The sequence below is a fragment of the Bos taurus genome, chromosome 3 (assembly GCF_002263795.3).
Source record: "Bos taurus isolate L1 Dominette 01449 registration number 42190680 breed Hereford chromosome 3, ARS-UCD2.0, whole genome shotgun sequence".
In the NCBI taxonomy this organism is placed as follows: domain Eukaryota; kingdom Metazoa; phylum Chordata; class Mammalia; order Artiodactyla; family Bovidae; genus Bos; species Bos taurus.
The window spans coordinates 25,232,778-25,259,596 of NC_037330.1; the positions used below are offsets into that span (position 1 = coordinate 25,232,778).

Genomic DNA, 26,819 nt, shown 5'->3' on the forward strand with positions numbered 1-26,819 from the left:
AATCCTGTTTGGGACACTCTGTGCTTCCTGGGCCTGAATGTCTGGTTTCTTCTCCCAGGTTAGTGACATTTTCAGTTATTATTTCTTCAAGTAAGTTCTCTGTCCCCTTTTCTCTTCTCCATCTAGGTCCCCTATTTGCAACTGTTAGTATGCTTGATATTGTCCCAGAAGTCTCTTGAACTATCTTTATTTATTTATTTTTGCTTTTTTGCTTTTTTTCTGTTCAGCTTAGGTGATTTTTACTGCTGTGTTCCAAGTTGCTGATCCGTTCCTCTGTATCACCCAATCTACTGTTTTCTTTCTAGTGCAATTTTTATTTCAGTTATTATATTCCTCACCCCCAGTTATTATTTTTTATAACTCTTTGTTAAAATTTCCACTGGACTCATTCATTCTTCTCCTGAGTTCAGTGAGCATCTTTATGATCTTTATCTTGAACTCTATTGGCTGGATTGATTACCTATACTTTGTTTAGTTCTTTTTCTGAGATTGTGTGTTGTTCCTTTGTTTGGAACATATTCCTGTGTCTCCTCATTTTGCCAAGTTCTCTTTGTTCATTTCCATGTGTGAAGTAGGTTGGTTACATTGTCTGATCTTGTAGAAGCAGCTCATGTAGGAGATGTCCCATGGGCCCAGCATCCTTTTTCCCTCTGGTCACCAGAGCTGTGTAGTTGAGGGGTGTCCTTTTGTGGGCTGCATGAGCCTTTCTGTTGTGGTAGGGCCTACTGCCATGGGCATGCTGGAGGCAAAACGGGCCCTGACTCAGTTGTCTGCAAGGCCATGCCTTGTGTGGTGACTAAAGGCTGGCTGTAGGGCAGGGGAGGCTTGCTGCCTGGTTTGCTGCATGGCCTTGGGGGGGGTGGTGGTGGTGGCAGTGGGGGTATGTGTGTAGGGCCTGAGCCTTTTTATTATCTTGCATGCTAAGTTGCTTCAGTCATGTCCAACTCTTTGCAACCATATATATATATAAATATATATATATAGCCCACCAGGCTCCTCTGACCATGAGATTTTCCAGGTGAGAATACTGGAGTGGGTTGCCATTTCCTCCTCCAAGGGATCTTCCCAACCCAGGGATCAAACATGAGTCACTTATGTCTTTATTATCTTGGGAATGCAAAATAGAACCATTTTATTATGTTTTATTGCTTTTTTTCTTTTTCGATGAAGGCGCAAGATTCTGTTGGAGGAAGAGTGAGAACATCCTCTGTGGCATCTGCTGCCATTAATAATATAAATTCGTCTCCCTTTGGATTCCATCTTCTCCCACCCGTGGTGAAATTTGGAGTGCTTGAAGAAGGACACACCTATGCCACCACTGTAAAGCTCAAGAATGTTGGAGTAGACTTCTGCAGGTGAGGCCAGGGCTCCAAGTGTATGCTCAGATTACCTATCATTACATCTAATGATGTGATTCAAAATTAATAGCAAATAACTTAACTCACAGTCTGTATTCCCAATAGAAAATATACTCTATCTGGTATTAAGTGACAAGAAAGTCACTTCAGTCCTTCGTTTCCAGATCAAAACCAATAGAATCTTAAAGTGTGTAGAGATCTTGGAGACTGTTATAATATAAGGGAACTGAGTAACTTGTCTTAAAAGGTCTTGTAGGCTTCATCAAGAGTAGATCTCCGATACCCTGAGTGCCAGTTCATTGGAGCACCTTGCTTTATCAACACAGCTGTGGTCACTGCTTCTTGTGGGAGATCAGTCCTTCCCGTTGGGTCCATATACCATACATCTATTCCAAGACAATTCCCAATTACAAAATCTCCTCTGTACTATTTTGTAGTAAGCATCAGGATTGTGGGGAACTTTACCCCCATAAAAATGGGATACACGTATATTTCAGAATGCAGAGTTATTCTCAGTGTCACTAACAAGTCCTTTGAGAGCATTTATGATTCTGGACTCAGGATTGGAAGTCAGACAGGGCATAGATACAGGAGCATCTGATTGAGAAGATCATTGTCCCATTTTAGTTGAGGCAAGTCCTCAACTTCAGGGATCATGTTCACTTCCTTGGAAAAAACTTGATGAGGGCATCACACTGCCAGATCAGACATCATTGCTTTTTGGGGTTGTTGCCAAAAAATGGGTGGGGAGAAATGGAGAGTCAACCTCAAACTTGGTTAAACTCACCCAAGGAGACCCTGTGTGTCCAGTATAGAATTTTAGTTTCATAGATTTCACTCCTCAGCTTGTTCAGTTCAGCCACTACAGGGCAGATAGCAAAGCAGATGGTAGAGGGAACCCAGTTGGGGTCAACATGGAGATAGACTGCCCTTGGCATTTTAATTCACTCCAGGTCTTTAACCTTCAGGCAGAGCCCACAAACCGCAGGAAGGGGAAGAGATCAACAAGTACCATGTGTGAGTCCAGGGCTTTTCAAGTTCTCCTACCATTTCTGAGCCTTTTCTGTTTCTTTTCTCCCCAAACATGCAAACCCCATACCACGACAGAGCAAGACTGGCTCCCACGCTCCACTGCTTTCCAAAAGAGCCTTTATTCTTCAGCTTAATGATCTGGCAGTCAGCATTTGTGTTCATGCTGGCGGCTACGCCGCAGTGCACACGCCAGCCAAACATTCACAACCCTCTGCCCAGGCCCAAGCTGCTCGTCAGCATCCGATAACAAAGGGTTGAAACCCGGTTTGGAGTCAGTTTGACGCCGATGAAAACTGTTGGAAAGGCAGTTGTGAAACAGGCCCCAGATTCTCCTTCCAACTGGATATTAGATTGTTTTTCTACTAGTCTGGACCCCCTGCTCCCGTGTAGCCAATATTAACACCTTCCTGATTTTATTACTTCCCAGTTCATTTGTGCTCATGTTTTTCATTATGGCATTAGTTTATCCCCATCTTTTTCTCCTGGTAGGTTTAGGGTGAAGCAGCCTCCACCCAGCACTGGGCTGAAAGTGACTTACACACCTGGGCCCGTAAGTCCATGTGCTGTGTCCTGCGTGTGTCCATATGTGTGTGCGTACAGATGTGTCTATGTTTCCAGTGCCGTGAGCTTTCGTGCCATTCTACCAATTCGGTTTAAGCCATTTGTAAGTCGACTTTTTCTAGTATCATAAGCCACAGATTCCTGGCACTGGTACACTCTGTGGCTGTTGTCACTTATTTCATGTAACAACCATAAGCACTCCTATGTGTAAGTAGAATTAAACTTCCAGCTATGGAACCATTTCTGAAGTTCACTTCACTTGCCCCAATACTGCAATTCTATACAGTTGTCTGGAAATACCTTTAAAAAAATTAAAATATGATTTAACATGCATTTGGTAAACTGATTACCTAAAGATATCCTGTGACAACTCCTTCTGCAAAGTGAAAAGTCGTTGGAAAAAATAAATACTTCATTCTTTACATTTTATGCAAATCTGTTCCGCTCTCCTGGTATTTGTCAGAGAATAGTAAAGAAATAGTAGCAAATTTAAATTAACCATCTGTCTCATTTCTCCAAAAATCTCTGAAAATATGAATTCCAAAATGTCAAATTGTTCTGATTTTATCTGATACATTATATTTAGTATAAAATGTGTATTGCCACTTACTTCAAAATATAATTTCAGAGGTGTATTATGATTAAACACGAGGTTATCTCAAAATATAATAAAATCACACTCATCAACCTTGACTTTTATTTCTTGGTCAGTATATCATCTTTTGCTTTAACACTCTTGTCATCTCCTTTAACAAGCTTTGAGCTCCTCCCGTATGCCAGCAATAGTGCCAGGCTATAGGAGATGTTAAAAATGAGTGAGACATAAGAAGTATACAAAGCAGGCACATGGTGGGCACTCAAGAGATGTGTGACTGAGTAACAGATGGTGTAAGGAAGACTGGTAGATAAATGAACCATTCATCACCGGTGGGGACTGCACAGGCTCATGGGAACTCTGAGCAAGCGCATCCAGTCCCATAACCAGCACACTGTGCTGACTGAATCCCAAGATCTTAAAGCGGTCACGGTGGCTGTGTGTTGACACAGAAGAATCGGTTGGCTGTAGTTCAAAGTCAGCTGGTTTCTTGTAACTCTGCTACCAAGCAGCTCTGTGATGCTGTTGGTTAATCCTCTGCGCCTTGCTTTCCTCATCTATAAAAGGAGCTTAGACTGATCATTTCTCAGCCCTCTTGCAGCTCCAATATCTTATGATCTATAAAACAGTAATATGTAGGCCGCAATTCAAAAACAGAAATCCTTTTGGGGATTCAATCCACTAATTTACGAGGACCTCTCTGAAACACTTCATCACTGTCCCATGTCAGAATTTCAGAATCTTCACAACATAGAACAAAAAAGCACAGTTAAAGGAAGCTTTTCTCCCACTGTTCTGGGAAGTTCGCAAATCTTTTTCATTTTAAGTAGGGATTATGCCAAAACCCTAAACGACTGCTAAATCAACCTTTATACATACTAAAAACCCAAACTCACTCTATACCTTTTTTCTTTCTGATGGTAGTTTTGGCTCTGGCAGAAAAATGTAGCCTACAGACTTCTCTGTATCTAAACCTCACCACTATCCAGCTTGGTTCATTGCTAGCACTACATGAATGCACTCCAAACCCAGGTAGACCTGTGTTATGGCAGCCCTCCAGCTCCCCTCGTGCAGCGTCGTCATCCCCCGGCCCTGCTCCGATTGTTGGGCTTGGAGGGCTGAGGGCCTGGTTCTCAGAAGCTGCTGGATACCCTCCAGCGTGCGGACGTCCACAAGCACAGCACTGAAAAAACTGAAACATTTTTCAATTCTATTATTTATAAAACCCAATCGAAGAAAAAAAAATTATATTCGTACCTAATTGCTTTCTGTGTGGTAGTTTCTGATTTATTTTTTCCAGATAACTGTTCTCACATTGGCTTTTTAACCCACCTCCTAGGGAGGTGGCTTCCAAACATAAACAGCCCTTTCTTTCCTGGCTTAGTGTTCTTTTCAGGGGACAAGGCAAGAAGCCCATTCCTTGCTGTGTTTCTCCTTCATGGTATATCAGGTTTCTTTTTTGTTGATACATCCTCTTCCATGTATCTTTCAGATCTAAGCAGTTTGGCATTTAAACTAATTCTGTCTCTCTCTACTGGCTTTGCCATGTTACAAGTCCTACAGTAGGAACATGCTAAACCATGGGGCATGGGCACAGAAATTGTGGGATTCACCTAGTCTCTTAAATTTAAGATTAAATTTATGTTTATCTTTGATTAAATTTATCTTTGTTTACAGAGATGACAATAAATAGAACCTCGCTACTGATATTCAAGAAATAGCACAATTACAGACATCATAAGGAGTTTGCCCTCCAGCACCCTGGCATTTAGTTTCCTTATGCTTTTTCCTAAATGGCACCTGACTTTCTCCTTCAATTTATCCTGGGTCCCACTAACTCAATGGAAATCTACCTATCTAATCCATGAAGTAATTCTTCTAAATGCTGAAACAGCAGTCATTCCTTTGGACCAAATTGATAGATGAGGGAGCTAGATTGGAGAGTTTGAATAAGTTGCTCAAAATCATGTGAAAATTTTGAACTTCTGTATGGCTGATTCTAAAGCTTCATTGTGCATTTCAGGTGGCAGCTGGTTTGCAGGCAGATCTGAAAGTGGAGTTATTTGCCATGGCTGTTGGGGAGGATGGCACCAAGGGATTGGCACACATCTCTCACAATATAGAGATTATGACTGAGCATGATGTCCTGTTCTTACCCGTGGAAGCAAATATCCTTTAAAGTTCAATTTGAGTCACCACATATAGTGTAAAAATTACATTTGAACAAGGAGAACACAGAAGTCAAAATGGTGTTTCCCAATCCCCTCACATCTGCCCTCTGTAGCTTCATTTATTCTAGTTTTAAAACCACAGAGTTAAATTTCTTAGGACAAAGACTTGTTTCTTCATTTGTTTTTTGAAAGCATCTAGCAAAGTGCCTGACACATAGTACATGTAACTTTAAGTTGGATAAATCTCAATATTATTGGCCATCTCTGGGGTATCAAACAGTCAGAAATTTTTTAAAAAGCAAGTCTTTTGTCTTAAGAAAAAAACCTGGTCATCTTCTTGGGGGATAGGATATACCTTATTATAGAAACAGAATGAATAAGTATTGAATTACACATACATTCCTTCATATTGGTATCTCCTGTATATAGAATATATAGATACCAAGAACCTTTTATATGCCATGTACTGTATGAAATATTTTATCAAATATAAAAGTGAAAATTGAACTCTATCTTAAGCTACATAAGCTGGTAGCAGGAATAAAATTTTCACACTTGATTCCTGTATTGTAACTCCAATAGTATGAATCATATACCACTTTGTATTATAGGTATATCTATTTGATATTTGAGCTGGGTCTTATAGAATACAAAAACTTTTGATGAAAAGAGACTTAGGAAGAATGAACAAAACTGTAGCAATAGGAAAGCTCCAATTGTTCAGGAGGGTAAGCAGGGAGTTCAATTTGTTGAGAGCTTAGAGTATTAGTAATATAGTGGCAAAGCTGGTTGGAATCAAGTTGTGGGAGATTTTGAATTCTTGGCTTAAACTTTATTATATAAGCAACACTGAATCATTGAAATTCTGATCGACTGGGTGATATAATCAGCATGTCTTTATAAAAATGAATTCATTGTTATCATACAGGCTGTGTTGAAGGAGAAGAGCTACTGGATATGCAACAAACCAGTAGAAGGTTCCTTCAGCAAGCCTTCAAGTGTAAGGACAAGAGCTATAGTGTGGCAACAGTAGAAATGCAAGAGGGACGTGGGTGAAAGGCCTCTGGCATGGGGTACTGTAAAACCTCAGGTGGGACCCCTTAAGAAAAGGAAGTTAGAGGACATAGAGTTCACTGGCAAGGGTTGGGGTTCAGGGAATGAATCGTGGAGATTTGGGACTGGGTCTCAGTGGAGGAGTCAGAGTTGGAAATATAATAATTGTAATTGTCAGCTGCAGAAGTGGTGATAGAAAGTATGGGGGAAATTAGTAGAAATTTGGGTTTGTTTATGGAGCAGGAGAAAAAAAGAGAAGCCAGGAGAGAGAGAACAAGCAATTGGCAACATGTGAAATATCTCAAAGAATTTCAAGGAAAATATGGACATAGTTGACAGATGCTATGGAGATGTCAAGGAGGATTCTGATTTAAATAGAACCACTAGATTTTGGGGGACAAAAAACTGCAAAACATAAAGAATGGCTGAGTGTTGAGAAAGCAGAAATATTGAGTATGGATACACTTTCAATTTATTATTGAAGGAAAGAGCAAGAGAATATGGTGCCTCAGACTCAGGGAGGCAACAGAGCAAAGGGGAGATTTTCAGTTTAGTGTGGTATATTTCGTATGCTTGTAGGCTGGAAAGAATGGATCAGAAGAGAAATATTAAAAATATGTATAAGAGAACTGAGGCAGCAATATCCAAAAGAAGGTGAAAGGCTAATCAGGAGCAGAGCTGAAGGGTTAATCTTGGCAAGGGAGAGGGTAAAGATGGGCAAGGGAGAGAGTAAAGATGACCAAGGGTCTAGACATTCTAAGGTGAAAGAGAAATTAGGGGAAATTGTGTCAGGTGATCACGATTCAATAGAAGTGGAGTTGTATTCATTTGTTTATGGGCTTCCCAGGTGGTTCGGTGGTAAAGAACCTGCCTGCCAGTGCAAGAGACTCAAGAGATATAAGTTCAATCCTTGGGTCAGGAAGATACCCTGGCAACCCACTCCAGTATTCTTTCCAGGAAAATCCTACAGACAGAGGATCCTGGTAGGCTACAGTGCAAGGTGTCACAGAGTCAAATATGACTTAGCAACTGAGCACGCATAGTTCATTCTTTCAAAGATCATAAGTATCCCTAATGTGCTAGGCATCAGGGGTACGGCAATGAACAAGAGACAAATCTCTGCCTTTATGTAGCTTGCATTCCAGTAGGAAGACAGACAATAGACAAAATAAGTGAAATGTGGACTCTAATGGTAATAAGTACAATGTAAGAAATAGAAAATGTAACATAAGAAAGGAAGCACATGGAGAAGGAAATGGCAACCCACTCCAGTATTCTTTCCTGGAAGATCTGATGGACAGAGGAGCCTGGTGGGCTACAGTCCATGCGGTTGCACAGAGTTAAACATAACTTAGAGACTAAACAACAGCAACAACATAGGAAAGGAAGTACAGGGAGTGTTAAGGACTAAAATTTAAAATGAGTAAATTTAAAAATCCTTCTCACTGAGAAGGATTTCCCCCCTCTGGCAATTATGTCCTCTTCACACAAGTTATTAGATGCTGAATCTAATAACTGAATCCCTGCTGATGATCGCAGCATTTAAATAATTTTGCATTCATTCTAATAACATTTCTATTTCCTTGCTTACAGATTAGAGACGATCTGTCTGGCACAGAGAGATGGGAAAAGAGTTTTACTAAATCTTTAGTCTACTTCCAGGGTCAACAATGATAGTTCATAGCCCATTTCTCAAGATCTATTCCCTCCCCTTCACACCAAAAAAGCGTGAAATCTGCATGTTGGTGTGTTCTGGGACCTGGTTATAGTGATTGATGGTGCCTATAGAAAGGCCAGTCATGTAGCAGAGAAACATACACTAGAGGGCACCAGAGAAATTCCAGATCAATATCCATCCTTCATCCTCTAAGCTTGGCATATAGAATTTGCATTAAATAGAAAATACCTAAAAGTGATCTGATGATGCTAAAGATTCTAATTCTAAAATATTACCGGAGTTTGCATATACAATTCATTTGTTCATGAAAATAATAGTCCTTAATGGGTATTTTACCAGTTTTAACAAGCAGCAATTATGATAAGAGACCAAAAGATTTTCCCCAGGGAAAAGAAAATCCCATGGTCCAGAGGATTTCTACAATTTCTTCCTCTGCACTCGGAGTCTTCATGTCCCGTAAAATTTCTCCACATTAGGAGTCAGGTAAGTAATACATTTGTAATTTGTCATCCATTCAAATTTGAGGCCATAGACCTCACATTTGTTCTCATCTTCATTCAGCCAGCAACCACTGAGCCACTTAGTCTGGTGGAATTAAAATACTTGTTTCTAATAATAACAGCTACCCATTTATACTCATTATCCATCTGATCCTCATACTATCTACAAGGTAGATATTCCCCCACTTTATAAATAAGGAAACTCAGGCTCAGAGAATCTTGAAGAAGTAAAAAACCTAACTTACTTCAGTGTGATTCTAAAGTTTATTCTTTCAAGTGCTATTTTTGACATTGATCTGACTTTCCAAGGGTAGGAACATCAACAGCAGGATGCCCTTCTGTACTTGAGAATTTACAGTTAGGTCAGTGGTTCTTACATTTTTTGGACTCAAAGACTCCTTATGTGCTGTGCTTAGTCTCTCAGTCATGTCCGACTCTGCAACCCCGTGGACTACAGCCCGCCAGCCTCCTCTGTCCCTGGGGATTCTCCAGGCAGGAATACTGGAGTGGGTTGCCATGCCCTCCTCCAGGGGATCTTCCCAACCTAGGGCTCAAACCCAGGTCTCCCGCTTGCAGGTGGATTCTGTACTGTCTGAGCCTCCAGGGAAGCCTATATACATATACTTATATATGTATATATGGCTGTGCTGGGTCTTCATTGCTACACAGTTTTTCCCTAGCTGTGGCAAGCAGGGGCTACTGTCCAGCTGTGGCACGTGGGCTTTTTATTGTGGTGGCGTCTCTCGTTGCAGAGCACAGACCCTAGAGCACAAGGGCTTCATTTGTTTCGGTTCCCAGGCCCTAGAGTGCAGGCTCAGAAGTTGTGGTGCACGGGCTTAATTGTTCTGTGGCATGTGGGATCTTCCTGGACCAGGGATCAAACCTGTGTCTCCTGCATTGGCAAGCAGATTCTTTACCACTGAGCCACCAAGGAAGCCCTCTTTATGTATTCTTAAAAATGAATGAGCTTTTGTTTGCTGGAAGATTTTTGATTACAGTTTCAATTTCCATGCTTGTGATGGGTCTGTTAAGATTTTCTATTTCTTCCTGGTCCAGTTTTGGAAAGTTGTACTTTTCTAAGAATTTGTCCATTTCTTCCACGTTGTCCATTTTATTGGCATATAATTGTTGATAGTAGTCTCTTATGATCCTTTGTATTTCTGTGTTGTCTGTTGTGATCTCTCCATTTTCATTTCTAATTTTATTGATTTGATTTTTCTCCCTTTGTTTCTTGATGAGTCTGGCTAATGGTTTGTCAATTTTATTTATCCTTTCAAAGAACCAGCTTTTGGCTTTGTTGATTTTTGCTATGGTCTCTTTTGTTTCTTTTGCATTTATTTCTGCCCTAATTTTTAAGATTTCTTTCCTTCTACTAACCCTGGGGTTCTTCATTTCTTCCTTTTCTAGTTGCTTTAGGTGTAGGGTTAGGTTATTTATTTGACTTTTTTCTTGTTTCTTTAGGTATGCCTGTATTGCTATGAACTTTCCCCTTAGGACTGCTTTTAAAGTGTCCCACAGGTTTTGAGTTGTTGTGTTTTCATTTTCATTAGTTTCTACGCAAATTTTGATTTCTTTTTGATTTCTTTTTGATTTCTTCTGTGATTTGTTGGTTATTCAGCAGCGTGTTGTTCAGCCTCCATATATTGGAATTTTTAATAGTTTTTCTCCTGTAATTGAGATCTAATCTTACTGCATTATGGTCAGAAAAGATGCTTGGAATGATTTCTATTTTTTTGAATTTACCAAGGCTAGATTTATGGCCCAGGATGTGATCTATCCTGGAGAAGGTTCCATGTGCACTTGAGAAAAAGGTGAAATTCATTGTTTTGGGATGAAATGTCCTATAGATATCAATGAGGTCTAACTGGTCTATTGTATTGTTTAACGTTTGTGTTTCCTTGTTAATTTTCTATTTAGTTGATCTATCCATAGGTGTGAGTGGGGTATTAAAGTCTCTCACTATTATTGTGTTATTGTTAATTTCTCCTTTCATACTTGTTAGCATTTGTTAGCATTACATATTGCGGTGCTCCCGTGTTGGGTGCATATATATTTATAATTGTTATATCTTCTTCTTGGATTGATCCTTTGATCATTATGTAGTGACCTTCTTTGTCTCTTTTCACAGCCTTTGTTTTAAAGTCTATTTTATCTGATATGAGTATTGCTACTCCTGCTTTCTTTTGGTCCCTATTTGCATGGAAAATCTTTTTCCAGCCCTTCACTTTCAGTCTGTATGTGTCCCCTGTTTTGAGGTGGGTCTCTTGTAGACAACATATGTAGGGGTCTTGTTTTTGTATCCATTCAGCCAGTCTTTGTCTTTTGGTTGGGGCATTCAACCCATTTACGTTTAAGGTAATTACTGATAAGTATGATCCCGTTGCCATTTACTTTATTGTTTTGGGTTCAAGTTTATACACTGTTTTTGTGTTTCCTGTCTAGAGAATATCCTTTAGTATTTGTTGGAGAGCTGGTTTGGTGGTGCTGAATTCTCTCAGCTTTTGCTTGTCTGAGAAGCTTTTGATTTCTCCTTCATATTTGAATGAGATCCTTGCTGGGTACAATAATCTGGGCTGTAGGTTATTTTCTTTCATCACTTTAAGTATGTCTTGCCATTCCCTCCTGGCTTGAAGAGTTTCTATTGAAAGATCAGCTGTTATCCTTATGGGAATTCCCTTGTGTGTTATCCGCAAATCAATCAATGTTATACACCACATTAACAAATTGAAAAACAAAAACCATATGATTATCTCAATAGATGCAGAGAAAGCCTTCGACAAAATTCAACATCCATTTATGATAAGAACTCTCCAGAAAGCAGGAATAGAAGGAACATACTTCAATATAATAAAAGCTATATATGACAAACCCACAGCAAACATTATCCTCAATGGGGAAAAACTGAAAGCATTTCCTCTAAAGTCAGGAACAAGACAAGGGTGCCCACTTTCACCATTACTATTCAACATAGTTTTGGAAGTTTTGACCACAGCAATCAGAGCAGAAAAAGAAATAAAAGGAATCCAAATTGGAAAAGAAGAAGTAAAACTCTCACTGTTTGCAGATGACATGATCCTTTACATAGAAAACCCTAAAGACTCCACCAGAAAATTACTAGAACTAATCAATGATTATAGTAAAGTTGCAGGATATAAAATCAACACACAGAAATCCCTTGCATTCCTATACACTAATAATGAGAAAACTGAAAGAGAAATTAAGGAAACAATTCCATTCACCATTGCAACGGAAAGAATAAAATACTTAGGAATATATCTACCTAAAGAAACTAAAGACCTATATATAGAAAACTATAAAACACTGGTGAAAGAAATCAAAGAGGACACTAATAGATGGAGAAATATACCATGTTCATGGATTGGAAGAATCAATATAGGGAAAATGAGTATACTACCCAAAGCAATTTATAGATTCAATGCAATCCCTATCAAGCTACCAACGGTATTCTTCACAGAGCTAGAACAAATAATTTCACAATTTGTATGGAAATACAAAAAACCTCGAATAGCCAAAGCAATCTTGAGAAAGAAGAATGGAACTGGAGGAATCAACCTACCTGACTTCAGGCTCTATTACAAAGCCACAGTTATCAAGACAGTATGGTACTGGCACAAAGACAGAAATATTGATCAATGGAACAAGTGGATGAAACTAGAACCTATTATACAGAGTGAAGTAAGCCAGAAAGAAAAACACCAATACAGTATACTAACGCATATATATGGAATTTAAAAAGATGGTAACAATAACCCTGTGTATGAGACGGCAAAAGAGACACCGATGTATAGATCAGTCTTATGGACTCTGTGGGAGAGGGAGAGGGTGGGGAGATTTGGGAGAATAGCATTGAAACATGTATAATATCATGTATGAAACAAGTCGCCAGTCCAGGTTCGATGCACGGTACTGGATGCTTGGGGCTGGTGCACTGGGACGACCCAGAGGGAGGGTAGGGGAGGGAGGAGGGTGGAGGGTTCAGGATGGGGAACGCGGGTATACCTGTGGCGGATTCATTTCGATATTTGGCAAAACTAATACAATATTGTAAAGTTTAAAAATAAAATAAAATTTTAAAAAAAATGAATGAGGATCCCCCAAAGCTTTTGTTTATGTGGGTCATTTTTTATCAGTATTTACCATATTAGAATTAAAACTGGGAAAAACTTAAAACTTATATTTAAAAAAAACAGTTCATTACTGTAAATAAATTGTTAATGAAAAATAACTTTTCCAAACAAAAATTAATGAGGGGAAGATTAAATTTTGGCAAATCTTTTAATGTTTGGCTCAACAGAACATAGCTGGATTCTCACAGCTGCTCTGTCTTCAATCTGTCACCATATCACACATTGCAGAGTCTCTGGAAGACTCCACTGTATAGTCATGAGAGAAAAAGGTCAGTAACATCTTGCATTTGTTTCTTAGGACTGCTGTAACAAATCTGTATTTGTTGCCCAAGGCTGCTATAACTAAGTACCACAGACCAGGTGACTTAAAACAGTGGGTATTTCTTCTCTTGCAGTTTGGGAAGCCAGACGATTGGAATCGAGGTGTGAGCAGGGTTGGTTCTTCTGTAGCCTCTGAGGGAGAACTTGTTCTATGACCTTAACTTCTGCTGGTTCCCCACAATCCTTGGTGTTCCTCAGCCTATAACGCACCACTCTCATCTTTGCCTGTCTCCAGTGGCATTCTTCCCTTTGTGTTTCTATACCTCTCTCCTCATAAGATCAACAGTCATATGACTTAAAGTGTTAGTCTCTTTGCGACCCCATGGACTGTAGCCTGCCAGGCTCCTCAGTCCACGGGCTTCTCCAGGCAATACTGGAGTGAGTTGCCATCTCCTTCTCCAGGGGATCTTCCCGACCCAGGGATCAAACCTGAGTCTCCTGCACTGCAGGCAGACTCTTTACTGTGTGAGCCACCAGGGGCTCCTCATTGGATGAAGGGGCTACCCTCATCTTGAATGGGCTTCCCAAGTGGCACTAGTGGTAAAGAACCTGCCAATGCAGGAGACACAAGAGAGGTAGGTTTGATCCCTGGATAAGGAAGATCCCCTGGAGGAGGAAATGGTAACCCACTCCACTCTTCTTGGCTGGAGAACCCTACAGACAGAGGAGCCTAGCAGGCTACAGTCCATGGGGTCGCAAAGAGTCAGACACGACTGAAGCGACTTAGCAGGCATGCATGCACTTGAATAAGATAAGGCTTCATCTTAACTTGATTGCATCTGTAAAGACCCTATTTACAAATAAGGTCACATTCATCGGTCCCTGGTAGACGTGCGTTTTGTGGGGACAAACTCAATATAGTCTACCCTCTGGTCCCCCAAAATTCACATCCATCTCACATGCAAAATACACTCAGTCCATTCCAACACTCCCCAAATTCTTCACCTATCCTGGTGTCCTCTCCATTTGCAGACCTGTGAAACTCGGAAACAAGTCATCAGCTTGCAAAATACTGTGGTGGGATAACATAAGAAGACATTATCCTTTTAAAAAGAGAAGATGCAAAGAATTAAGCTATCACCAGGCTACGTGTTTGCAATGCTCAGGGCAGATTTGCTGAGATTTCAGAGTATGAACACAATCATTTATGTCTTGAGCTGAGCTCTGGGCCAGGGACTTCCCTAGCCCCACCCTCTGGACCCTCAGAGGCTGTTTGGGTCCCACCCTCTGTCCTTAGCCCGATAAAGTATTATCCTCTGGGCAGCCCGCTTTCTGCTTATAGAAGCTCAGAAGTCTGGCAGCCTCCCTTCATTTCCTGCCTCTGGCCCCCAAGCCAAGCAGGCAGTGTTTCTGCTGACAGAACATTCTCTGAAGTTTTCATTGTCAAGGGGCTCCACACCATTAGGTGTGAGGGCTCTCCACAGGTCTTTCCTCAAGTCTCACCTTTGTTCCTGGCTTCTACTGAGATGGCTGATGGTACTCATCTTGGTCACAAACCTGTTTTTCCACTAGGCTTTCCAGTTAAACCTTAGATAAACTCTTCAGAGCGTACCTTAGCATATCTTACAATATGGACAGGCTGTGAATTTCCTGAATCATCATGTTCAGGTTCCTTTTTGCTGTCCATTTCCTTCCTCAATTTATCTCTTTCCTCTTGCATTTTACTATAAGCAGCAAGAAACCAGGACACATCTTCCATATTTTGCTTGGAAACTTCAAGTAAAAATACAATTTCATTGTTTATAAGTTCTACTTTTTATCCAAAAGCAGAAGACAATTCAGCCAAGTTTTCTGCCACATGGTAACAAGGATCTCTCTTCCTCCACTGTCCAATAATATGTTGTTTCCATCTGAGAGCTTACCAAAAACACCTTTCATGTTCATATTTCTACCAACAGTCTGTTTACAATACAGAAATTCTCTAAGATGCTTGAAGTGTTCTTTACTGTCCCTATCCCTTCCTTCTGAACCTATATCAAAATTGCTTTTAATATCCATTATTTCTACCAGCAGTCTTTTCAAGGTAATCTATTAATATAACTTTTCTATTATGCAGCTCAAAATAATTTGCTTTCACCCATTGCTTGATTCCAAAGCCATTTCCACATTTTTAGGTATTTGTTAAAGCAGCACCTCACTTCCCAGTACCAAAATCTGTTACTAGTCAGTTGTGTGCGACTCTTTGTGAGCCTAGGGACTGATACATTTTTTGTGTATTTTTGCACATGGTTATTTGTTAGAGAATGTTTTATAAATAACTTAATTCCAAATAGTCAGTCATGTTTGACTCTTTGTGACCCCATGGACTGTAGCAGGCTCCTCTGTCCATGGAGATTCTCCAGGCAGTACTGGAGTGGGCTGCCATTTCCTTCTCCTTAATTCCAAATGTCACATTTATAGGTTTCGGGTAGACATGAATTTCTGGAGGACACTATTATCATTTTAAAATATTTTTGACCATGCAGATGATTCTCAAAAGGGTCTTCAGACCCTAAAGGTCTGGGAACATTCTTTAGAAACCACTGATTAAGGTGTGGTTTATCTTGGTTCTAGTCCATGACTTTCAGAAGTTACCCTAAACTAAAGTGATGAAGTCTGAAACTCTAGCTGGACCATTCTGAAAACTACAGCACAGCTTTCCAATATTCATAATGCCTGTTGGCACCAATCTGTCAAAAGTAATGACATGAGTGTACCTAATAGAAATGTCTTAAATGGTACGTCTTTATGCCTCTTTGTTCATATTATCAGTTAATGATATTAACGGAAGTACAATGAGTATCTTTTAAATACCTATTGTAAAGATTCTGTGATATCTGACAGAAAACGTTTTCATCTTTTTCTTCCCAATCTTTTCTACCTATTGGCATCATTATATAGTTTTATATTGTATATGTCTCAAACAGAAAAAGTAACATATTCTGTGTGTTTCTACTCTGAGCCAGTGGTAAGTACTCCAGCTATCTGTTATCAAAACATCATGAATGCTTATTGCTTTAAGATACTAAGCTATACATTTCTCCATAACTCAGTAACTTAAAGCAACAGACACTCCTGATCTCCTAGCTTGTGTGAGTAAGGAATACAGACATATAGCTGTTGTTACTGTGGCTCAACTAGGGGTGAATCTGCTTTCAGCTCACTCAAGCAGTCAGTGGCAGGATGCAGTTCCTTGCAGGCAGTTAGATGGAGGACCTCAGTCCCTCACGGCTGGTGTCAGGAGACTGCTCTCAGGGCATTTTACAATAGGCAGCTTATGTTTACTAGAGCGATCAAGAAGATCTGAGAGCGTGTGAGCACAGCATAATTCAGGGTGTTAATAACCTAACCTTGGAAGAGATATCCTATTACATTTATTCTATTCTTTAGAAGCAGGTCAACAGGTCCAGCCTATGCTTAAAGGGTAGGAATTATCCAAGGGCAGCTAGCACTTGGCCTAACAAGGGATGGGCCAGTGACTGCTGTATATATCAGAGCTGCTTCCATCCCATAACCTCAGAAATAAAGTGACAGGACTTAGAATATAAGGTGATGTTATCCTTAAGAGCGTTAGTCTTATCTCAAAACCCAGGGTCTTATGAAGAAAGGGATGTATTGTAGATACTGTTTGCAGTGTGTGCATTCTCAGTCGTGTGTGACTCTTTGTGACCCCATGGACTGCAGCCCACCAGACTCCTCTGTCCCTGGAATTTTCCAGGCCAGAATACTACAATGGGTAGCCATTTCCTCCTCCAGAGGCTCTTCCCAACCCAGGGATGGAAACTGTGCCTCCTGCATTGGCAGGCGGATTCACTGAGCCACTGGGAAGCCTGTTTGTAGACTAGGTGCTTCTTCCTGAGCTCCTGCCTCGTCTGGCCTGGAAAGGCTGTACAGATGGGTGAGTGGAACCCTAGATCCCAGTGACAGACACCACTGTCTCCTTGGTCACTGCCCTAGGTGCTCTGCTAGATTTCTTTGGGGTGAATGTGATTTCTGATACTTGTCACTGAGAAACACTTTAAGTAATTCCTCTTTCTGGTGGTAGGAATAACTGCCTAAAAGGTTGATTCTTCAGAGTGGAATGCACCTAGTATCCATCACACTGTCTATCCTCCTGCCTTTTCACGGTGAAGTCTCAGGAACTCTATGCCTAACTATTCAATTCCTTACTTCAGTTCAGTGACTGTGTTAATGCTTAGGAACAATAATAGGCGTGTGGTTTAGGAGAGATAGGAACTGCGTCTGAGATTGGCAAGAAAATGGTAGTACAACACAGTAATTTAGATGAAATGGACAAATTCATAGAAACATACAACTACTTAAACAGACTCAAAAAGATAGTGAAAATCTGCACTGATTTCTAACAAGGAGATCCAGTTAGTGATTTAAAAACTTCCCACAAAGAAAAGTCCAGCCCCAAAGGTATGTGTCCATTTCCTTTCCTAAAACACTGCCACCTCCCCACCACGAAGACATATATACAGCATACTAGTCACCCAAAAAGCACAGCCAGGTATCTCAGGTTGACTGCTCTTTAATTACAAACAAGTACTTAGAGGAATAGAAATAGCAATTAGGATCGTCTTATATAACGACAAAACAACCTGCAAGAGGTTAAGTTTAAGGAGGCTGTTCCAGGTAACTTTTATGGTCCCTTTTGGCTCTGAAAGTTCAAGACTTACATTTATGGGCAGAAGGTGATCAGTATCATACCTGACTATCTCAGTGGGCTATAAAACCTAATCTGGAGAGGTAACAAATTACTCATCAAATCTTCTGACATAAATAAGGAAACATTTTGAAATGTTAAAGTTTCAACTTTAGTGAAACAATACCTAATTTAAAAAATTCTCTGCTTCCTGCTAGACTATAAAGGGCATGCGTCTTAGAGGGCTCCCCATTCAGAGCACAGATTTTAAACTAGTCTGTTTCAATCCAAGACACTCCTATGCTGAAATTCCTTCAGGCAGAGCTGGGAAATACATCATGTGATATCACCTCTACAACATGATAATCTCTTGAATATTACACCAACGCTACCGTTGCTTAGTTTGGAAGTCCTTCTCAAGCAAAAGTTGGAAAAGGCACATTTTAGTTCTAAGTCACTGTTAAAATTAGCTTCTCCCTCTTTTTCCTCTTCCTCTTCTTTTCTTCCAAGTGGCTGGTAGCATCAGCAAAAAACATAACTTCACTTTTCGCTTCACATTCCCTCTTGAGATAATCGAGACCTGCCATGTTAAAGCCAATAACATCCTGAGGAAGAATAGAAGAGAGATTAAACGAACTTCCCCTCACTTCAGTTCAGTGTCACAGCTATGTGAGTCAGAGGAACCAAAGCTTCATGTGTTGCTACCCATCCCTCCCTAAGGTCTTTTCTTGTCTTTTTTCCTTATGTCTACCAGCTCCAACAAAAACCTCATCTTAAATATGTATATACGTCAGGTCAGTATCACACAAGACTGGGCACAACACACCATGCTAGTTGTAAGTCACATATACACTAGGATTTCCCCTTCTTATTCTACGGCTACCTCTACAAAGATACTTACCCGGACTTGGCTGACTTTTGAAATGGTTGTTTCCTTTAATTTTTCAATCACTGGCACAAGCATTTGGTTGCTAGTGATCTGGCCAAAGTGAATCCTAATAGAAAAACAACACCAAGCATTGTCACAAAGAATAGTGGTTTTGGCTACACCTCCTAGAACCAGCAACAAAACAATATCAAAGCAAAAAAAAAAAAAAAATCATTTCACCCATCATGGGAATATAGAAATGCTTCTAGCAAAAAGGGCTAAAGAAGTTTCTTCCCTACTATTCAGTTCTATCTAATAATTTTAAAACCTAGTATCCTAACATCTAAAAAGCTGACTTTCCCAGCAATCTATCAAATGGCCACAGATTTTTAACAACAGTATCCTATGGGGATTTCAGAGGGAAAATGAGCCTTCTAAGAAACACTAACTCAAAGATTTATATTTCAGCAAAAAAAAAAAAGAGAGAGAGATGATCAAACTCTGACCAAGAGTACCAACATGCCCTGGATGACTTCATGCTTTTTAACTTCCACACTCACCCTCATTCACAGCTGTGACCTGCCATATCTACTTGCGAGATAGCACCCATCTACAACCCCAATATGCTAGAAATATTCAGTGTTTCTCTTAGAATCAGTGACCCTGATTCAACATATGCCATAGCAATGAGAAATACACTGTAGATATGTATATCTTCATTTGCTACTATCCTGAAAGAAAGAAAAAGGAATGAAGGGTTAAGGTTTATGAAAAAAAAATGCCAATTTACCAAGTACATCATTTTCTTTTAATTAATTGGTATTGGCTGAGCAGTTTCTACTGTTTTCCTAACAGCATTTTAGGGAATGTTCAAATTTGCCAATATTCCTGTTCTCTTATACAAGGGCTTGAGACTGGGGGACAAAGTGGGAGATAAGAATGTATTGTGTGTGTGGGCTATTCACTCAGTCATGTCTGACTTTCCATGACCCCATGGAGTCCAGTCCACCAGGCTCCCCTGTCCATGGGCTTCTCCAGGCAAGAATACTGGAGTGGGCTGCCATTTCCTTTACCAAGAATATACTAAGCCTTTGTAAATACATTTTTCCTCTGTTACATATTTAATACAAATTCTTCCTATTTAAGAATATAATGTAACAAACATTTTCTTTGTTTCTTGAGTGCTTAGTTGCTCAGTTGCGTCCGACTCTTTGCGATTCCACGGACTGCAGCCTGCCAGGGCCCTCTGTCCGTGGAGTTTTCCAGGCAAGAATACTGGAATGTGTAGCCATTCCCTTCTCCAGGGCATCTTCACAACTCAGGGACTGAAGCCAGGTCTGCTGCATTGCAGGCAGATCCTTTACTATCCAAGCTACTGGGAAGCAGTTATGTTTCTTAGTTCCCTCCAAATACACCACTGCTCTTCCATTTGCATTTGTAGAGGCCTGGGAAATAAGCTGACTGCTCCTTAAAATTCCGTTATGGAAACAAAACCAAACCATTTAGTTTAAACTCAACAGTTAGAAACACCACTGAAGGAGACTGGTCATTCAGGGATGGGCTTTCAGCACCCTACCCAGAACCAGGGCCACTGCCTTAGACTGTAACTTGGAGACCTCCGCCTGCCTGGGCATCCTGAGCAGCGTAGTACCTCCTGGTACTTCAAGAGGTGGGTCATCACTGTCGGCACTTTAGGAGCAAGACTGACCACCAAAGGGTAAGAAATAATCTGTGCTGGCCAGCACTGAAATTCCTAACAGTCTCTGAAACTGAAGTGTCACATTTATTAATTGCAAAGCATGGAGAGGGCTTCAGGTGAGGCACTACTGGAGGAGTTATGCTCATGAGACATATGATGTTCTTCTGGGAAAGGACGTTACCTGAGGAGAAAGAAGAGGCACCTACACAGGAGTTCAATATCGGAGCCCTGCTGGATGAATTCATTAAAGAGCCTGAGAATGTCTGGAACGTAAGAGAAAGGCAGCACGAGGAGCGATTCTTCCAGCTCGCTGGAGAGGGAAAAATAAACATTAAAAATGTCACGTTTCTTTACATGGTCAATTTAAAAATCTTTTCCCCTCCAATTTTTTTCTTCTCCTTTTATGTACTTCAACAGATCTTACCCATCCAGAGTTATCATCTGCATTATGGATGGCTCTCTCTTATCATGTTTTATTTTTCTTATATTTAGTATTTTAACCTAGTTGATGCATTTTGGTCCATGAGTGTAGGAGAATCTTTTTTTCTTTCAGATAACTCATTTCTTCAGAGCTTTTTATTGAATATCCTATCTTTGTATGATACTTCTTTTACCATTGATTGAGTCCTTCCATATGACAGAGCCTGCGTCAGGGCTTTAGAGTCCGTTTTGATGATTGATTCTGACAATCCTGTACTGTTTCAATTTTGTTGTTTTTATAGTTCTTTAATCTCTTTCTTATTCTGGGTTGGTTTGTTTATTTTTCTTGAGCTAGTTATCATTCCATCGATTCCAATTAGAATTCTCAAGAGGCTTTGAATTGGGATCACAAATCTATAGATTAGCTTAAGAAAAACTAAATCTTTAAACACAGAGTCTTCCCATCTATGAATGCACCCTACCTCCATTAATCTAAATTCTACTTTACATTTCTCTAGCAAAGTTTCATTATCTTAGGTTCTATTTAATTCTTATATGGGACATACTCGGATATTGTGATTTGTTATAAAAATGATAACTAAGTAGGTCAAACTCAAATAAATCCAAAAGATAAATCACAAACAAGAAACATTATTCCAAAAATGACGAAAGATATATTAAAAAAAATTCTTAACCAGTAAGAAAAACATCCATAAAGCACAAGAATGGGAAAGTAAAAATTCACAGGAAAAAATACAAATGGCCAACAAATATAAGAAAATTTTAACTTTGTTAATTAAAAATGAAAATGACACAATACCACTTTTTGCCTCTCAAACCAGCAAAGAACTTATAAAAGCCTGGTGAAAGTCATTACAGGCACTCTGGAAAGTAAGCAACATAAACCTTTGAAAAGTTTATGTCCATTAATTAGTTAACAGACTGCTAGGACTGTTAAGAAAATAATCAGTGAGGATGGCAAAGATTTATATGTAAAGGTGTTCACTGAAGCAGTATTAATAATAGCAAAAACCCTTATACAACACCTCATAGTAACTATATGTACAATGGAATATTTTGAATTAATTCAATGATGTGTTTCTGAAGAATGTTACTAACGCAAGCAAATGCTCAGGAACTATCCTGTGAAAAAGGACAGGATGTAAAAATGTATACACATGATTTCAACTCTGTACATACACAGAAAACAATCCAAAGGAAATATACAACAAAAAACGTTAATAGTTGGTACCTCTGACTGAATTGCAAATTATCTCATTACCTATGATATAAAGTAGCACTGCCCTTCATTTGTCCTTAAAAGTATCTCCCTTCATATTTTAGGAGGAGCCTTCTAGTTCTAATTCAAAACAAACATTATAATGAATTATTTTCCATCCAAGTTTTGACATAGTTAACCCTCTAAGGAAAATAACCATCAATTAAAATGTACTTATCTCACGTTTAGTAAATGGTGTTAGCTGCCAACTTACAATAATCCGTGCACTGGCACTCACCTGGATTTGATTCCTTTAAAAATCTCCAACACATAAGCTGAAGGCTAGAATGGAAGTGTGACAGCATTAGTGATACTTCTTTTTCTTAACTGAAGCTCTCTACTCTCTATCTCCTAAAAACCAGGGATCTCTCTCAAGAGAAACCATGTTCTAAAAATGCCAATACGTGCACGGGCTTAGACTGAGTCAGATCTGGGTTCACAATCTGACTCTGCCACTTGCCAACTATGCTCCCTTCAATCTGTAAGTCAGGACAGTTTCCTGTCTATAAAATGAAGACACTGACATGTATTACTATTGTGATGGATGAAAGCAAAGCATTGAGTAATTAAAGATTACTAAAGTATACATTGTCCTGTGATTCTCCCTCTCTCCTCTTTTTATCTGGCTGATTTGTAACAACTTGCTGTCCAAAAACTTCAGTTTCAATGAACAGAACCTTCAGAGAGCGCTTTGGATACTAAACATAAATAAGCACTAAAAGAAAACAAAAACAAAAACCAGTCCAGTCCAACCAGAAAAGATGACTTGAAAGTTCCACTAAAATGGTCTTTTTGAAATACAAAATATCCTAAAGGATTCCAACATTGAACAGAGATTTTTAACAACAAAGTATTTCCCAATATGTCAATTCTCAAATCAAATGCCTCTTCACTTCCCCTCTTGTGCCTGCCTGAATTTAACCTTAGAATGGTGGTTAAACCTTAAGGGGGAAACCATTAAACATTCTACTTACAGAGATATTGCCATAAGCCATCAGGATGGGGTTGATGGGAAGAGGAACCTATGAAGAAATGATTAAATCAAGTCATTAAAAAATAAGCCTTTGATAGTGCTTATCGCAGGCAGGGTCATAACAGTCCATTAATATAGTTCTGAAGGAGACCCTAAAAACTGATGCTAAAGAATTATTATATAAGAATGTATTTTTAGTTTCAATAGGGCTTATGAATGAGTCTGGGTAATACATTTCATGTAGAAATCCAAAATGGCTCACCAGCCTCCCAAACTGAAGCAGGAACCTGAGTTTCCAACTCAAAACAGTAATCACATCGATTTCAAATTAACTATCCTTGACTTTTTATTAAGATAGAGCTCAATTCTTTTTTTCTAATGTTTGAATTAGAAGAGATTCTATCACATCTATACAAATGAGGTTTTTCCCTCAGCAATTATCTCTATAAATAAATGTCACTCAGAATTAACTTAATGAACCGTCTTACCTCCTTCCCTGCAGCTTTACAGATGGCTTTGTGTTCTCTCAATTTTGCAGTTTCTTCTCGGTACAGCTCAATAGCCTCCATGATCCTCTCAGCCTACAGACGATGACAAAGAATGGAAGTCATCACGATACACTCATCGTCCGACAACACTGCAAATGGAAGGCCTGACAAAAAGTTATCAACTTAAACTGCTTGAATCAGTTTAATAAAGATGTGCCAAGAGCGTCCCAAACAGCATTCAAAGATGTCTTTGGCTTTTGTTTTTTAATTCACAAGGAGACTAAGTGTTGTGAATTCAGGTGAGACTGCAAGTGGACACCTTCAGCAGGGCAGCTCCCAGGTACACCTGACAGGTACACTTGAGATCAACCCTGCCTTTCTTAGAAACCACACACTGATTAAACAGATTCAGCACTACTCATGTCCTTGGTTACAAGGGAGGAAAACAGAGATTATGATCTCCATCATTAAATTTCATCAATCTTGTTGCCACAAAAGGGCTATTTGGTTGGGACCTTTTTAAAAATGAGATATGGGGCAGTGATCAAGATGGTGGAGTAGAAGAACATGAAGCTCACCTCCTCCCACAAGTACATCAAAAATACATCTACATGTTGAACTATTCTCAGAGAATATCTACTCAACACTGGTAAGAGACTTCAGTCCTCTGAAAGAACAAGAAAATCTCCACATGAGCATAACCGGGTAGAACAAAAGACAAAAGTGAGAAAGGAACTGGGTTGGGACCTGTACCCCAGGCAGGGAGCTGTGAAAGAGGAAAGGTTCCTGCACCCTGGGAAGTCCCCTCACTAGGAGGAAGTCAGCGAGGACAGAGGGAGAGCTTCAGAGCCTCAGAGGAGAATACAGCAACTGGTTTGCAGCAGCTAGAACAGAGAGAGGCCTGCAGACAGTCTGTGCCACCCCTCTACACTCCCAGCCCGAGACGTGTGTCCACTGGTGCATGTGAGGGCTAGATGTGGAAGCTCGGGCCTCAGGGTGGGCTGTGCAAAAACAGTCTAAAGGGTCTGGAGTCTAGTGCAACCACACCTGAAGCCTGGGCCAGCTTAGAGGCCAGGTGCTGTTGTGTGGCAGTGTGCGATGGGAGGCATGGTGTCCACCCTACAGCCTTTTCCTCTGAGGGACTGCTCAGGCTGTAGGACACTGCCTACATGAGCTCTAGGAGTGGCAGTGAGCCGCCACAATGCCCCAGGCTTCTGGAGTGGTTGCCAGCCACCCCTGCTCCCACTGTGTGCTCCAGGGGTGCGCATGAGACACCACTGCCGCTGAGAACCCAGTGCTGTATCTGCACACCCCCTATCGAGGGGATACTGGCCAGCACACACTGAGGAAAGCAGCAGCAGGCATCCACACTAAAAACAGTCCTTGCACCAAAAATATCAAACACACACAAGCTACACAGGGATGGTCTCACATATAAATTGCCCTGCAAGACCACACTAATAGACCTCTTCAGTCTAACAGACACCAACTTAAAGGAACTACCAATTATAAAGAGGAACCAAGAAAAATAAGAAAACTCACTTTTTGAGACAAAAACTGAACTAAACACAGTAAGAGCAGAATAAATAATGCAGAATAAGTGACCTGGAAAAAAAAAGATGGAAATCACCCAACCAAGATAATAGGCAGCCAAACAAAAGAAATGAAAGCAATATAAGAGATCTACGGGATAACAAAGATCATGGCATCCGGTCCCATCACTTCATGGGAAATAGATGGGCAAACAGTGGAAGCAGTGTCAGACTTTATTTTTGTGGGCTCCAAAATCACTGCAGATAGTGACTGCAGCCATGAAATTAAAAGACGCTTACTCCTTGGAAGGGAAGTTATGACCAACCTAGATAGTATATTCAAAAGCAGAGACATTACTTTGCCAACAAAGGTTCATCTAGTCAAGGCTATGGTTTTTCCTGTGGTCATGTATGGATGTGAGAGTTGGACTGTGAAGAAAGCTGAGCGCCGAAGAATTGATGCTTTTGAACTGTGGCGTTGGAGAAGACTCTTGAGAGTCCCTTGGACTATAAGGAGATCCAACCAGTCCATTCTGAAGGAGATTAGCCCTGGGATTTCTTTGGAAGGAATAATGCTAAAGCTGAAACTCCAGTACTTTGGCCACCTCATGCGAAGAGTTGACTCACTGGAAAAGACTCTGATGCTGGGAGGGATTGGGGGCAGGAGGAGAAGGGGATGACACAGGATGAGATGGCTGCATGGCATCACTGACTCGATGGACGTGAGTCTCAGGGAACTCTGGGAGTCGGTGATGGACAGGAAGGCCTGGAGTGCTGCAATTCATGGGGTTGCAAAGAGTGGGACACGACTGAGTGACTAAACTGAACTGATGGGATAATAATAAATTGTGCCGTGCCAATTTACACATAATACAGCTCCAGAAGGGGAAGAAAGAGAAAAGGAGATTAAAACTGTATTTGAAGAAGTTATGGCTGAAAACTTCCCAAACCTAAAGAAACAAATATTCACGTAGAGGAAGCACAGAAGGGCCCAAATAAAGTAAGTCCAAACAGACCTACACCAAGACACACTATAATAAAAATGGCAAAATACAGATGATTCTCAAGGCAGCAAGAAAAAAAAAAAGTTCATCACAAGGAAACTTCTACAAGGCTATCAGCTGATTACTCTACAGAAGCACTGCAGGCCAGAAGGGAGTGGCAAGATATATTCAAAGTCCTAAAAGGGAAAAATCTTCATCCTAGGATACTCTACCCAGCAAGATTATATTTAGAATAGAAGGAGATATACAGAATTTCTCAGACAAGCAAAAACTAAAAGAATTCAGCAATACTAAATCCATCCTAAAGCAAATATTATAGGTCTTCTGTAAATAGAAAATTAGTAAGAATAGATAGGAAAGAGAAAAATCACAACTGGAAAGTAAGTCACTTCAATAAGCCAACATACAGATTAAAGAAAAAAAAAGAAAATGTCTTTGTGAAAATATGGTAACTACAATGAATAGCAAAAGGATGAAGATGTGAAAGAGGACATCAAAATCATAAACTGTGG

The 26,819-nt window shown here is 40.1% G+C and overlaps 2 protein-coding genes across 11 annotated transcripts in view; one reads left to right on the plus strand and one right to left on the minus strand.

Annotated features, from left to right (window-relative positions):
• SPAG17 (sperm associated antigen 17) overlaps positions 1–24,008 on the plus strand; it is a 256,137-nt gene extending 232,129 nt beyond the window's left edge. For 3 of the 7 annotated variants that reach the window (XM_015463351.3, XM_059884726.1, XM_059884725.1), the window contains 5 exons: positions 1,171–1,355; positions 2,880–2,940; positions 5,570–5,714; positions 8,785–8,931; positions 23,822–24,008. In XM_015463351.3, the coding sequence (XP_015318837.2) occupies positions 1,171–1,355; positions 2,880–2,940; positions 5,570–5,714; positions 8,785–8,924 (531 nt within the window). In that variant the 3' untranslated portion in view covers positions 8,925–8,931; positions 23,822–24,008. Of the gene's footprint in view, positions 1–1,170; positions 1,356–2,879; positions 2,941–5,569; positions 5,715–8,784; positions 8,932–13,263; positions 13,366–23,821 lie in introns of those variants that run through there. The other 4 variants (XR_009493800.1, NM_001206874.2, XM_059884727.1 and 1 more) reach the window with 4 other exon arrangements.
• The window catches only part of WDR3 (WD repeat domain 3), a 39,371-nt gene continuing 30,466 nt past the window's right edge, over positions 17,915–26,819 (minus strand). For 3 of the 4 annotated variants that reach the window (XM_005204029.5, XM_005204028.5, XM_024988555.2), the window contains 6 exons: positions 23,772–23,864; positions 23,285–23,332; positions 22,549–22,592; positions 20,793–20,921; positions 18,946–19,039; positions 17,915–18,649 (listed from right to left, as the gene is read on the minus strand). In XM_005204029.5, the coding sequence (XP_005204086.1) occupies positions 18,494–18,649; positions 18,946–19,039; positions 20,793–20,921; positions 22,549–22,592; positions 23,285–23,332; positions 23,772–23,864 (564 nt within the window). In that variant the 3' untranslated portion in view covers positions 17,915–18,493. The remainder of the gene's footprint in view (positions 18,650–18,945; positions 19,040–20,792; positions 20,922–22,548; positions 22,593–23,284; positions 23,333–23,771; positions 23,865–26,819) is intronic. The other variant, NM_001192388.3, reaches the window with a different exon arrangement.